The following is a 14,567-nucleotide window of genomic DNA, read 5'->3' as shown; positions in this document are numbered from 1 at the left end:
CGGGAAAATCCATACTTTACCTCCATCAATCTCTAGAGAAAGCTGTGCAGAAAGATCCAGACTTCAAATCCATCAATCTCCAGAATCCAGAGAGAGAGAGAGCTGACCCAGATCACTGTGAAGTGCAGAGACCAGACCAGAGTCCAGTCTAAAACCTGACCAGATCCGTGGCGAGGCCCATTTAATTCAAGAATATAGTGTGAGTACCTAGCAGAACTGTGCAGAACCAATCTCTTAGTTAAAATAATCTAATCCAATCTATTTTAATCTAAGTAGAACTGCCTCCTAACTGTCACCTGTCATTTGTAAAGCTGTCACCTGTCATTTTCTAGTTGCTAGCTGTCATTTGTCTTTTTGAACTTTAAAATTTAAAATCTGAAAAACTACCTTTAGTTAATCGTTCATAACTCCGTGACCGTTTGTGCTAGAGACTTGCAGTAACTTTCCTCTGAAAGCTGGGAATCGTGCCTTTTCTACGAACCTAGAACCGCATTCCTACCCCCGATACTTTTGCCGCAATCGCGAAAAACGCACTCGCGAATTTGCCGCGATTTGCAAATTTCTCAACGTGTGAAAACAGCAGTTTTCTTGCTTTCAGTTGCCAAAAATTCGTTTAACCTGCTAGTTACTCCAAGATCCTTGCTAAAGTGAGCCTGGACTAATATTAACTTGATACCACTCACCCTGAACCTCTAGAGGGAATTAAAAGCATTTTAGCATATTTTTCACTTCATTGCCAGCACATATAAAAGCATTTTGGGCCTGTGTTTCCAACTTCTGTAGTGTAAGCTTGCTGGGGTGAACTGAATTACATTTGATTGCATTTCTGAGAACTGTGTGCTTTCCTTCCATTTCCTTGCATTGCATAAAGGGGGGAGGGGATTGCCAGAGAAAAGTGATTACATTGTTTTGTTGAAATCATATTGAGTATTTTCTGTATTGCATTTTCATTCAACATTGCATCCATTCGAACCCTATAAAGCATTCTCTACCACATTATTCTTCCGTCCCTATTTACCAGTGTTGCTATCTTATCCATCCTATAACCACTCATCATTGATTATAAAGAAGTGTGCTAGTGCCAGACTATCCATTATTGATTACTGCTCAGATTCAGTGTGATATTCAATTATTAAATTATTATAAAGTGTGATATATATATCTATTGTTTAAATTATCAAATAAACCTTTTAACTTGCAAAACAGAACTACTTCTTGGCTCAGTGGGGTCAGGGGGATTCCAAGGGAGGGGTGTTATATAGGGGTAGTCATCCAGAACGCATGAACTGGACATAAAGATATATCAATAAGGGTTTTCATTCAGTATTCTAGACTAGGCGTTTACTTAGCTGTAGTGTTGAATTGAAACCTCTTACAGTTCATCTCACCCACAGTGTGTTGGTAGGTGCTGGTTGCCAGGAAATGCAGCACAGGCACTACCTTGAGCAAGGAGGGGGATGGCAGTATGGATGTGGATCAGGTCGAAAATGGAAGTGATGGTGTCCCTGTCTAGCCAGTAGAGGGTGTGGATCTGTGTTTGGGTGAGGTTGAAGGGTGTGACTCTTATGTGGGGTATGGGCCGGGTGGTACTATCTGGCCATTGTTATTCTGCATGGCCATGATGAGCCTCCTTCTCCTGCACTTCTGCTGCCTCTTCTGCCTCTTCCAGTTGTATCCTTGCATGCATGGCCTCCGGCTCCATTACTGCTCCTGCAGCTACCAGCATGGTTGGGTTGGAAGGGGTGTGGGAGTGGTCCTTTTGTGCATTCACAGTGCTCATGGTGTGCCGCTGGGCTGATTTTGGCCACCTGTGGCCTGTTGCTGCACACCTGATATTGTTTAATGCCAGGTCCGCAATGCCAGTGTTTCTGACGCGGTTATCACGGTGCCACCACCACTTTTATGATGATGTTTCCATGAAGTCGGTACACGGAATGCGCTCATATAACTGCTGTGCCAGTGTTTCAGGCATAGTCTACGGGTCGTTGCACAGTTTCCGTTCACAGTGCTGCCAGATACGGTAACACCGTGGATGTCACTTGCGGTGACAGTGTTTGCGGCATCGAGACTCGTATTATGCCGATCCCGAATAGGGTACCGGTATGGTGCGACCGGCACCGCTATTTACCGTCCGGCATGCTTGTAATGAGATGCAGGATAGGGGCGTCTCCTGAAAAGCATAAGTGCACTTGGCCACTCAATTCCACTAGTGAAGAGAACACAATTCGTGGCACCAGCCTCAAAGATACTGTTAACTGGTTGAAAGGCCACCATCACGAAAATCAGTACAGAGAACTCATCAGAAATCCAGGAAACCAGCTGCTTGGCCCCTCAGCTTAGGGTTAAATCATTACGAATAAAACCTGGTCTACTTTTGAACATAAAGATTCAAATTAACTAAGTTACGCAAGTCAAATAAATCCTGAAAAATAATTTGAACATTTTTTGCAATTAAAAAGAAAAGGACACGATTGCAAGAAAAAACCGTCAGAGAATTTCAGGACAGTAACAGAGTTTATTTTACTCCCATGCTACCCTCTTCCTTAAGAAACGACAATGATTGAAATTCAAGTGTGGGTCAAGATCAAAACCACAAAGCTCCATACAATTCTGCAAAGATGCTCTGCCAACGGTCCCAAAAGATCAAACTGTGCATGAAGTCTCAAAATCTGAGGTATGCTTCACAACACAAAGCGAAAGCTATTCCATGCAGAAGCAACTTATGGGAGAGGGGAATTTCTCAATTGTTGCAAGAACATATTCGAAAACGCTCCTTATGACTATTTGCGAAGAAAGAACGGTCAAAGGATCAACACCAAATGGATCGAATGCAATAGGGTCGAGTCAATAGGACCGAAAACAAAAGGGTCGATTTTTTTTTTAATATATATATTTTTTGGTTTCTGTATAGTAAAAAAAGTGTTTTTTAGAACAAAAATGGGGGTTTAGAGGAGGAACCCGCCCAAAAAAAAAAAACAAAAAAAAACGATTCGACCCTAATGCATTTCGGTCCTTTTGAGTCGATCCTTTGACCTATTACCGAAAGAACGCGGACAATGAAACAGGGCGCACAATCTGCCCTCGCCACTAGCCATTGGTATTTGACTCTTGGCGAGTGAGAAATGGTGTGCTGTGCTGTGCGCATGTAAAGACTTGTGGTGGCAAGTGACTTTTATGACTAGCTAGTAGCTTACAACTTGAAGTGTTGTACACTGATGAGAATGCATCATTTAGTGAGGATAGTAGAGGAAACGATCACCCACCTATTCCAGAACCCCCACACCCTACTTGCTGTAGCAAGGAAGATTTAACAAGCGCATGCATGCCCCAAGGATTAGTACTAAACAAAGCTGAACATACGAACGGTTTAAGAGACTAGTACTCAGAATATCAAGATGTGAGGTCACAGAATACAGATACATTATGGTGAAAGGGGCAGTTAGAAGTGGCGTCTGCACATGCCAGAGCGGCTGCCTTACACTCCCCAGCTGCAGCACGGCGTTCAGATAGTTCTCGTCTTTCTCCACTTTCTTGCGGTAGCGGATGGTCTGCTCCACTTCCTGGGGGCTGACGTCCTTAGGCCAGCCTCCTTCCACGTGATTGATTCCTCGCGTCTCCATCTCAAACCTTTCTGTGTTGACCTGAAATAGGTGATTGGAGAGGCGCGTAAACACAAAAACAGACATGTATACAAACAGAGGATCTAGACAAAGAGGAGCCTACAGACTAGGCTCTATTAAAACTACACAGCTCGTGCAGCCTGTATGCTTCAAATGGAAATTCATTATTGAGACCTTCACAATGGAGTTTCACCTGCAAAAACCTCATTGATGCATCGGCAGTCTTATCAATACACCTGTAACAATTAAAGGAAAAAAGAGAGGCTCTGCCGTCGGAGCTGTCACCTGATTAGATCTACGCCCCTATGTTTAGAGAGTAGGCCTAGGATTTGTGTTTATGTTGAGAGACAGATATGCTGGCTATGCCATGAGGCCATAGGGTCTCAGAAAGATCCCGGGGGGCTAAGCTCTGTAAGGACTACCATGCAGGATCTTCATAAAGAGGGAAGGTTCTGCTGTCTGATGCCAGAGTCTGCACGAGTTGTGCAACCTAAGAGAAAGCGATGTGTTTTTAGGAATGAGTCTGCACAGGATCTTCATAAAGAGGGAAGGTTCTGCTGTCCGATGCCAGAGTCTGCACGAGTTGTGCAACCTAAGAGAAAGCGATGTGTTTTTTTTTTTAGGAATGATTCTGCATATTCCGAGCCATCTCTGCAATGTAAAGAGTGAAGCTGAATGGCTCAGCTGTCTAAGACCTGCGCCTGTAACATCCATGTCACGTGAGGAATAGCTCATGGGTGCATTGGCTCAATCTAGCTTTATATAGCAAGGATCCCAATGCCATATCGACGGCATCTCACTCCCTTCCTATCCTCTGGGCCATTCCCGTTCCTGGCTCTTTTTCATTTCCTCTGTATTTACGTGTATGCATGGCATTACCCCATTTCTTTCTTCTCTTGTCTTTTGACAGCCCGCTCAATCTCATTGTTCTCAATCTCACTTTCTTCCTGTAGATCCTAAACCTCCCTGTGCCCGGTCGCGGGTTTGCTCTTTTCCGCTTTTGGCACCCAGGCACTGGAACCTGCTGCCTCTGCCTATTAGGCCTTCACTACCATTTTCTGTCTTCCAGGCACATCTTTACCAACACGTACTCCTTTCTTCGTTATAATTCCAACTGTTTACTCGAACTGCTACCATTATCATGTATTGCACTGTTGGTTGACTTTGCACAGCGCTTTTGCAAAAGCCTTTTATACATCAATTCAAATACATTCACCATTAGATAATAAAATCCCTCCTCGTTAGACTGCAGGGTCAGCCTATGCACCCTGAAGCCCCACTCTTTACTCATTACGATACGTCCTCAGGTGTTTAGGTCTTCAGACATTTCTCCAGCAGAACTGGATAGAGGAATTCAGTCCTGGACATAGCACTACAAAGAAAGCTTCAACCTGTGAACATCATATTCCAGAGTTGGCGTCCAGAACTCGGCTGCCTACTTCAGATCGCTGCTCCTGAAGCCTGCTCCATGAGCCAATCCCTCCAACAGGAAATGTGAATTGAGGGACTATACATGTAAGGTAATTATAGCTGGGTACAAAATGTGCTCTTGCTGCTATCCATTGACTAGTAATAATCTAATCATGGCAAGTTAGAAAAGGTGTGCTGTTTGTATGTGTGCATTTGTGGTGGCGAGAGAATTGTATTGCTGGCATAATCAGAGGATCAGCTGTGGGGAGCGATGCTCCCAATTTTGCTTTTGGATTTGGCAAGACTACTGCAGCTGCTACCATCAAAAGAGGAGCCAATTGTTTAGCTATTGCCCTCAGACTCGCAAACTATACGACACATTGCTGGAGGGGTGCACACCAGAACTGAACACCACACTGCAGAACAGGCCTTCCAGGGACGTGGTCAGTAGGTTCACTGGGTGGTGTGATCTAGGGGTTCGGAGTTCACTTCTTATCTCAGTGGTAGGGGGGCTCTTGGAGCAAACAGAGAATCGCAGACATTGCTGAAAGAGTAACACTTTTAAATCAGGAGTTTATACAGCTCAGTAGCCGCACCGAAAGGAATGGGCGAAAGATGCATCCAACATTAAATCGCAGTAGGGAAATGGAGGGAGTCGCCTATCTTTAGCCAACTGCATATTGATCTGTCAAATGCGTAGAGAGCCATGGAAACTTGATAAGAAGTCAAAATCATGACTTAGAGGGGGAGAGGCGATTAATTAAGTGCAACAATCTGCACAAACATGTAACTGACTTTAGATCTCTGGACTTGATGTGTTCCCAGCATTTCAGATTAGGGCCACGGAACGCTTAAAGCAGTTACCATGTGGTAAAGGAATGCAAACGCACTCTGCGATGGGTGCCATAACAGTAGCATGACATTAGCTTACATCAATAGCAAGATGTCTATGCCAGTGTTGTTTGGCACTCTTATGGGTCTTTACATCACTGGAATAATACCTTTAGAAATAAATAACGAAACTTTCATTTTGATTGCAAAAATGACGATTAAACATTTTTATCGACCATAATCTCGCCTCAAATAGTGTTTCGACGGCATGCTCTGCCATCTAGTGGACATGTGTGGCATAACAATAGTTAAACAATGTGTAGTATCTAATTTCCACACATACTCTTAAATCTAATGTTTTACATTCATATTATTTTTGTATTTAGGGGGCACACCCCAAAACACCTGCTACTGCTCTTTCCCTTGCTCCAAACCCCCGCACCGTACGACTTTACTTCAGAATGGTATCCAGTCATGTTTTCGTTGCTAAACAATACCATACTTTTTTATAAAACTAAATTTAAAAAAGATATATTTGTTCTATCTATTTTTCAAATCAAGGTTTTTCACAACGAAAATATGGCTGGATACCGTGTGGGTGCACACACCTGGAAATGGTACCATCAAAATGTAAAGACAAGTAAAAAAAAAAAAAAAAAAAAGAATTTGCACTTATTTGTCAATTCCGCCTAAATTATTCACATGTCCAGTTTTCAGGAAATTACAGCAGCCTATTTGGGTTCGTTGATTTTATGTTGCATTTGACAAAGGCAGCGAGGAACCTTATGTAATTAGAACCTGCAACAAAGTTCTTACAGATAAAGCTTAACTAACTGATGCATGAGTGTGTGATGGTGACCATTACTTTTTATGCACCAGTCTAAATTAAATGCAACTTTGTAGCACTCCACCATTGCATTGCCCATGCACCTTTCTTTGGCTTTGCTAGGGTGAAAGGTATGAGAAAGTGACCTCATGCTCTGACAGATCATAGGCGCCCTGTACTGCAATGGCCATGCACCTTTCCTTGACCTTCTTTGGCTTTGCTAGGGTGAAAGGTATGAGAAAGTGACCTCATGCTCTGACAGATCATAGGCGCCCTGTACTGCAATGCCCATGCGCCTTTCCTTGACCTTGCTAGGGGGAAAGGTATGAGAAAGTGACCTCGTGCTCTGACAGATCATAGGTGCCCTGTACTGCAATGCCCATGCACCTTTCCTTGGCCTTGCTAGGGGGAAAGGTATGTGAAAGTGACCTCGTGTTCTGACATATCATGGGCGCACTGTACTGCAATGCCCATGCACCTTTCCTTGGCCTTGATAGGGGGAAAGGTATGAGAAAGTGACCTCGTGCTCTGACAGATCATAGGCGCCCTGTACTGCAATGCCCATGCACCTTTCCTTGGCCTTGCTAGGGGGAAAGGTATATGAAAGTGATCTCGTGTTCTGACATATCATGGGCGCACTGTATTGCAATGCCCATGCGCCTTTCCTTGGCCTTGCTAGGGGGAAAGGTATGTGAAAGTGACCTCGTGTTCTGACATATCATGGGCGCACTGTATTGCAATGCCCATGCGCCTTTCCTTGGCCTTGCTAGGGGGAAAGGTATGAGAAAGTGACCTCGTGCTCTGACAGATTATAGGCGCCCTGTACTGCAATGTCCATGCGCCTTTCCTTGGCCTTGCTAGGGGGAAAGGTATGAGAAAGTGACCTCGTGCTCTGACAGATCATAGGCGCCTTGTACTGCAATGCCCATGCACCTTTCCTTGGCCTTGCTAGGGGGAAAGGTATGAGAAAGTGACCTCGTGCTCTGACAGATCATAGGCGCCCTGTACTGCAATGCCCATGCACCTTTCCTTGGCCTTGCTAGGGGGAAAGGTATGTGAAAGTGATCTCGTGTTCTGACATATCATGGGCGCACTGTATTGCAATGCCCATGCCCCTTTCCTTGGCCTTGCTAGGGGGAAAGGTATGAGAAAGTGACCTCATGCTCTGACAGATCATGGGCGCACTGTATTGCAATGTCCATGCGCCTTTCCTTGGCCTTGCTAGGGGGAAAGGTATGTGAAAGTGATCTCGTGTTCTGACATATCATGGGCGCACTGTATTGCAATGTCCATGCGCCTTTCCTTGGCCTTGCTAGGGGGAAAGGTATGTGAAAGTGATCTCGTGTTCTGACATATCATGGGCGCACTGTATTGCAATGTCCGTGAGCCTTTCCTTGGCCTTGCTTGGGGGAAAGGTATGTGAAAGTGACTTCATATGCGGATGTATCATAAGTTACCTCATGTTCGGACATATCAAAGGAGCACTGTATTGCAATGTCACATGGATTTCTGTCAATGAAGTTTGCCGCCTGGCTCGGGTCTGGCAGGATGTCCACATGGAGCTCGGCGGGCCGGTCTGAAAAGTTGCACTGACGGCCAAATTCACTGCGTTTTTTGATGTAAATGTAGACAATCTCCATGGTGCCTAAAGAAGGAAAAGAGAAGGAAGTCAAGCTAGTCTTTGCTGCTTACAGCGGGCTTACCATGTCAAGGAAACCACACACACTCCTATGAAAGGACCGCTGTGCCTTACAAAAGCGTACACTCAAAGCGAATTATTACTCGCAGGTTCCTTTGCAGCAGATTTCGACCTCAGAACATGGCCATTGACTGTAGCAAACGGTTTCACGATTTTGTGACCACAAGATCTCACAAAATGAGGTTCTGAAACCTACGTGTCACCTAAAGCCAGAATGACATATTCTTGGTTACTGAGGTACATCCACTCACTAAATTTCATTTTTGTCCTATGTCCACAGTGGAAATGGCACAGATGTTCTTCTTGTGAAAGCCAATCCCCACAACCCTCCAACCAATACATCAGACAAGGATAAACGATGGTGACAACTGAGGTGGCAACGTGTCAAGGCATAAGGTAAACTGGTGATTAAGGAACGCTTGTGCATAGTGAAAATCTGCTTTACACCTTGGATGGTTTATTAAGATATCCAGTGAAAATGTCTCTGTGGAAATGGCCACCAGATGGCGATATTTCCAGAGAAATGCACCCTCCAGACAATCAAACCCTTTCCCCGAATATTGTAGGATTGGAGGTAATAATAATATAGAAAGGGTTGCTTCTCATATTTCAAACCAATAGTTGATACAGGGCAAAATCCAACAAGGTATTGAGTTCATGGAAACGCTTGTTTCAATATACCTTTTACACCCCACTGCGGGACAGATATGGCATAAAAAAAATTTGGAATGAAAAAAAGTTCAAAACTGGCTGCCATTTTATGGCGGCAGCCATTTTTGTTGGCATTTCTTTTTCCAACACAGCAGGCAGTGAAGTATTGCGCCCGGGAAAGGCAGATTTTGATTGGTCAGACCGCCTTTCCCGGGTGAAACTCTCGTTTATATCTTAAAGCTCAATAAGGCTAGAGACACTGGCCATTTCTTTAAAAAGAGGAATGATAAATCTTGCCCAGCCATGTTGTGCTTGATGTTCTGAGCGCTAACAGCCTGTGGGCTCGGAAAGGATATAGAGTGACAGAGCGCCAGGGTGATATGAAAATCTAGAATCACATTGAAATATAAAACAAAACAGACGAGTTCCCCGCTAGCATTCACTAAGGCGTAAATCTATGAAAAGTAATACTTGCAACTGTCCTGTTAATACCTGAACCGACCAGGTGAATAATAAAACAAAAAAAGCATCACCAACAAGCCCATTTTTATAGCATTTATATCTTCTCGAAGTCCCTTCTGTATAATGATCTCATAGTCTTTTAAAGGCTGCTGCTCAAGATGTTAGTAGTTAAAGGCAGCTGTTACGTGGTGAAGAGGCTTGTACATATTTACATTTCTATGTATTCTGTTGTACCATATGTTTATCTGTGTATACATTTCATTTGGTCACGTGTTGACTCTGTTGCCATGTCACCGCTCATCAAGCATTACATGTTTACCTGTTCCCTGGGTAACCTGGTACCCAGCAAGGTTGCAAGCAGAGAGCTATATAAGCTCTGGACGTATTGCTGAATGTCAGTTGCCAAGATTGACAGGGGGTCCTCCATATGGTCAATAAATACCTTCTTCTGCAACTCACCTCTGATCCAGTGGAACCTTCACTTCAGCAACACATGCAGGTGTCTAAACGTTGCCTCCTTGAAAAACAGGCCGTTCAGCTCAGAAATAGATAAGGGTAAGGGGGCCAGGGGATATGAGAATAGGATGGGCCATACCTTGCTCAGATTGAAGTATGCCAGCATTTCTGAATTCCTTGTTTTTGGCTTTCCTTATCTTTGAGGCTGCTCATTATTATTAACTACTCGAGCGTCACTCATCTCAAAGCATATTATGTTATGTTAAATTGTATTTGGACTGTGCCATTAACCACCGTAGTGGTCTCATGAACCCCTCCAGGGTAACTAGACCTCACTCGGTTGGTGTGAAGAAGATACAAAAGGGGATCAAGAAGATAAAGCATGCCAAAAACATCACATTAGCAACCCCCAAAAGGGGCAGTAACTGTCAATGGCCGCAGGACATCTCAAAGAGCTATATGCCACCTGATAAGCACGCATGTCTGTTAGGCAGAATCATATGCACTACCCTTTGGGAACACCACACAAAACTAAGAGTACAAGTGTAAGTACACATTCACATTTGGTACACGCCTGTACTACACAGTAAAGTGGTAGCGATGGCTGAGCAGCCAGACCTATCTCAAGAGTAAAGTGAGCAGTATCAGAAGTTACACAAAGGACAGAAATTACTATGGTTCAAACAAACACTGACTCAAGGTTTCTGAGTAAAAGAATATACATTTTTTTACACCATCAGTTGTAAAATGGTTCACTAATATAAAGCAGTAGAAAATCACAATCTTAATACACTACACACCACCCAATGAATTCTGGGCAAGTTAAGCTCAAAATGAAGTGTGAGCAAAATGGCACTCCAGCAATTCAAAAAGGGAGGAAAAGACAAGGTTATTCAAAATCAAGCAGCACCAACAAGTAAGTAGGCAGGGCACTCTAGAAAAGGCTTACTACAACTAGGATTCAAATCAATGGGCCTGGGCCAATGTTAATGGTTCAGAGTCTTTGTAGAGTATCACACAGTTCAGAGCAGTTCGCGGTTAAGTCTTTGCCAAGAGTTCGAAACGAAGTTGGTCGGAAGAAAAGTTACTAAAAGAGTAGAGAAGGATAAGCCCTCGGATTAGCAAAAGATTTCAAACACTTTACACTTTCACCACGGTCGGACGGAACGAACAACCGGATTTGAACAGTACTTTAGTAGAAGAAGAATGCTGTAGCTGAGGCAGAAGTTCCTGGCAGATCCTGCAGGCTCACAGTTCCTGAAGCGACTGTCAGACTGACAAGAAGGAGGAAGACTGGAGGGTCCTGCACTGCCTACGGAAGAAACCAGCCGCATAGCAAAGCATCAAATAAAAGGTGCGCTCCTTAAAACCCAAGCAGGGTCCGGTCCTCCTGGCTATTCGGTTCACTGCAGCGATGCACAGCAAATTCAACCAGTGGAGGGAGGCCTTGCTTGGTGTTTGGTGAACTGGTTGGTCCCACTAGCTCAAGGAAAGAAGATTCGTGGCAGATCTTCTCTGTCGTCTAAGTGTAGGAGATTCAGACCTGCAGCAGGGCTTCACCGGGTGGTTCAGTAGTTGCAGTAGTCCTCTTCCTTCAGCTTCTCTTTGGTTCTCTCGATCCAGTGGCGACTCTTCCAAGTCCCATAGACCTGCTTTTATGCAGTTTTCCACCATTCACACAGCCTGGCTGTCAATCACACAGCAGGGTGGCTGTCCTGGCAGGACAGTCACCTAGCCAATCAAACAAGAGTGCGCCTTGGGTCTCCAAGGAGACCCTGTGCAGGGGGCCTAAAACCCCTCCCTCACATCCTGTCTACCTAGACTTTCAGGCGCCTAAGGAGGGCTTCTGTGCAGAAGCCCGCCAAAAGACGGTGAACAAAGGAACCAAACCTGGTTTGGTGCGCAGAGTAAAACACAATAAAGACCTTTACAAAAAGAAATGGCGAATAAACCCAGCCGGAACCAAATAAAATTAAAAGGGGTCTAGCGGATTAAAGTTTGAGACTACTAACATAGCCTAAAACAGTACCAAGGATATTTTCATAGTCCGGGGTAGGAAAACAAAATGGTAGATACCACTGCCACCAGACAAATCTTAAAGAAAGGGGAACAAAATAATGTTCCATGAGAGACAGACAAAAAGGGATAACTATTAACCCTTTGCAGTACTTTATTGAAGATAGTTTGTACTGGGTTTGTGAATTCAAAAAGACTAAAAGTCAATGGCAACTTTACATGTTCTGGGAGACAGTAATCAGTCCCAGAAAATGTAGTTTAAAGTGGGAATTCTGAAAAAGACAACCCTGTGTCACTGCACTAAAAGTGCTTGTGACACACAGTAAAAAGATGATGCCTATCGAGTAGGTGAGGCTCCACAGTCTATGAACACAAAAATGTAAAACACACAGCAAAACACATGTAATAGTGGGAAACAAAGCTCACACTCTTACAAGGTGAAAAAAAGAAAACCTAGAAATCCAGCAAAGCTGCTGAGGGACTCAGTAGTAATGGAAAGTGGCCATTCTGGAGAATTCTCCCTAACAATGTCTAAGTGTGTCTGTGCATTAGGGACTGAGAAAGCACACAGCCATCCTAACCCAGAGACCCACCTTCCCCTCTCAGCCCCTCCTTTAGTTAATTTCTGGGATGGGAGAGAGAAAACGTCTCTAAGAAAACGAGAAGCAGGACTGCCCTCTGACGCCAACAGAGTGACAGATGTAACAGCCATTCAAATCCTGTGACTGCCCAAATCAGCATTTATGGTGCATGGTTACAAATGCTTCAGTGGTAGGGTGAGTGTTGTGGAAAATGTAATGAGCTACATGCTGAGTGTGGCTACTGTGCTTAGTGATGGAAGCATACAATGCTTCCATCACATGCCTATTTGCCAGATAAAAAGACCTGTGATGGTCCCAATGGTGCCAAAATCATTTGCATTTCAGGGGGTTTGTTTGTTTATTTATAGTCAACGCCAGACCCAAGGGTATCAGGGCGCAGGGTACAGGAATATTTTCAGTTTATTGTTACATGCTTACAACAATACACACATATAATACACAGATATAATACAATTTAAGGTTATGATATGATATGATTGTTTATTTATATAGCGCCTATACACAATGTGTTTCAAAGCGCTTCAAGGCAAGGGAGGGAACAAGGGAAAATACAACCACATTCTTACAGGCCATGAACAGTAAGGATGTGAAATTAACTATCGTACTCGGCCTGACGACATTTCAGATAGTGCAAGAGCTAAGACATAGATAATGAAGGGTGGGGGAGAGTGGGAAGGAAATGGAAACAGACAGGTGAATACCGTACTAGGCCTGACAACATTTCTGGTAGAGCCGGAGAAAAACAAAAGGTGAGGGAGAGGGCTGCAGAAAGGGAGGGGAGGAACAAAAAGGTCTCTGTTTTACCAAGAGGTTTCACATACAGAACACATTACTTTGAAGACTTGATGTAACATAGGTGCGCAAGTATATGCAAGCCCTTACCAAACCAAATTTTTATTTATGAAATCACAATTGAGCCTGGAGAAATCACTTTATGTTCCTGTGCCAGAGATCATTTTATTTGGCGAACAGGGCTGTCACAGCGCTTGGCGAGGCAACCGTTATGTGCTCCAGGGAGGCTGGGCCCAATGGTGTGTTGTCCTCTTGCAGGCCGAGCGGTTTGTGCAGTGTATTGCGGCTTTTGCGCATTCCGGTTCACAATGAGACCACAGACTTGGAGGTGGGAGGCAAGTGACGAGCGGTAATCGGCTTGTCGCTTTTATTCCATGTGTCATATGGTCACGCACCATGTGCCGCTGCATGAGACCATGGCACAGGGCTTAAGTTACAACATCCCATGCCAAGGGTATGAAACAAAACAACAACATCAATGGATAAATCAGCAGTCACAGACAATGATGATGATGCTCGGTCCACTGAAGACCCCTGTGGCAAGGCAATACCCACACACTGAGACGCGGTCAATTATAAACATTAAAGCATCCACAACCACTATTACACATCTCTTTACTTAGTTTGCGGGTGATCGGGCAACACCAACACGCACTTATACTGCATCCATTTTGAGCCATCTCGATCAGTGGGGTCACAGCTTTAAATGCATGTCAATGTTCATTTATTTTCTGGGGCATTGGACAGTTCCCACAAACGACAACAACGTGCTCAGCCACTAGGTCCATTTTAAGCAGACAGATAACATGCAGGATCACAGCTTCACACACACCTAATTACTGGGACCACTTTAAACATATGAATCACATGCGGGCCCACAGCGTCATATGTACATCCTTACTGAGTACACTTTAAACCTTTAGGAAAATGCAGGACAACAGTTTAACATAGCACACACCACTGTCTGAATGGGAGTTGGGGACAATTAATCAGTGGGCTACCCGGGGCCATCACCTTTATTAGTCCTGGAATGAGAGCACACTCGACAAACCAGCAAAGCTGCACCCGGGTGCACCAGGGGCCACATTGTTTGCAGTTCTGTGAATGCATCAGGAAGTATGATACAGACAAGAGATATCAAGTTCAACAAAGGAATATTTATCAACTTAAATGTCAGGATGGTTGAAGGCCTTACCTGCCCT

General features: G+C 44.2%; 1 protein-coding gene across 7 annotated transcripts in view; it reads right to left on the bottom strand.

Moving 5' to 3' along the window:
* DNAI2 (dynein axonemal intermediate chain 2) overlaps positions 1 to 14,567 on the bottom strand; it is a 231,344-nt gene that overhangs the window by 171,103 nt on the left and 45,674 nt on the right. For all 7 annotated transcript variants that reach the window (XM_069655122.1, XM_069655124.1, XM_069655126.1 and 4 more), the window contains exons 2-3: positions 8,145 to 8,332; positions 3,480 to 3,641 (exon numbers count right to left, since the gene is read on the bottom strand). In XM_069655122.1, the coding sequence (XP_069511223.1) occupies positions 3,480 to 3,641; positions 8,145 to 8,327 (345 nt within the window). In that variant the 5' untranslated portion in view covers positions 8,328 to 8,332. The remainder of the gene's footprint in view (positions 1 to 3,479; positions 3,642 to 8,144; positions 8,333 to 14,567) is intronic.

Source organism: Ambystoma mexicanum, chromosome 3q, assembly GCF_040938575.1.
Source record: "Ambystoma mexicanum isolate Mex_15411 chromosome 3q, UKY_AmexF1_1, whole genome shotgun sequence".
In the NCBI taxonomy this organism is placed as follows: Eukaryota; Metazoa; Chordata; class Amphibia; order Caudata; family Ambystomatidae; genus Ambystoma; species Ambystoma mexicanum.
Note: the sequence above shows the minus strand (reverse complement) of the source record. Positions and strands in the feature narration are given on the sequence as shown.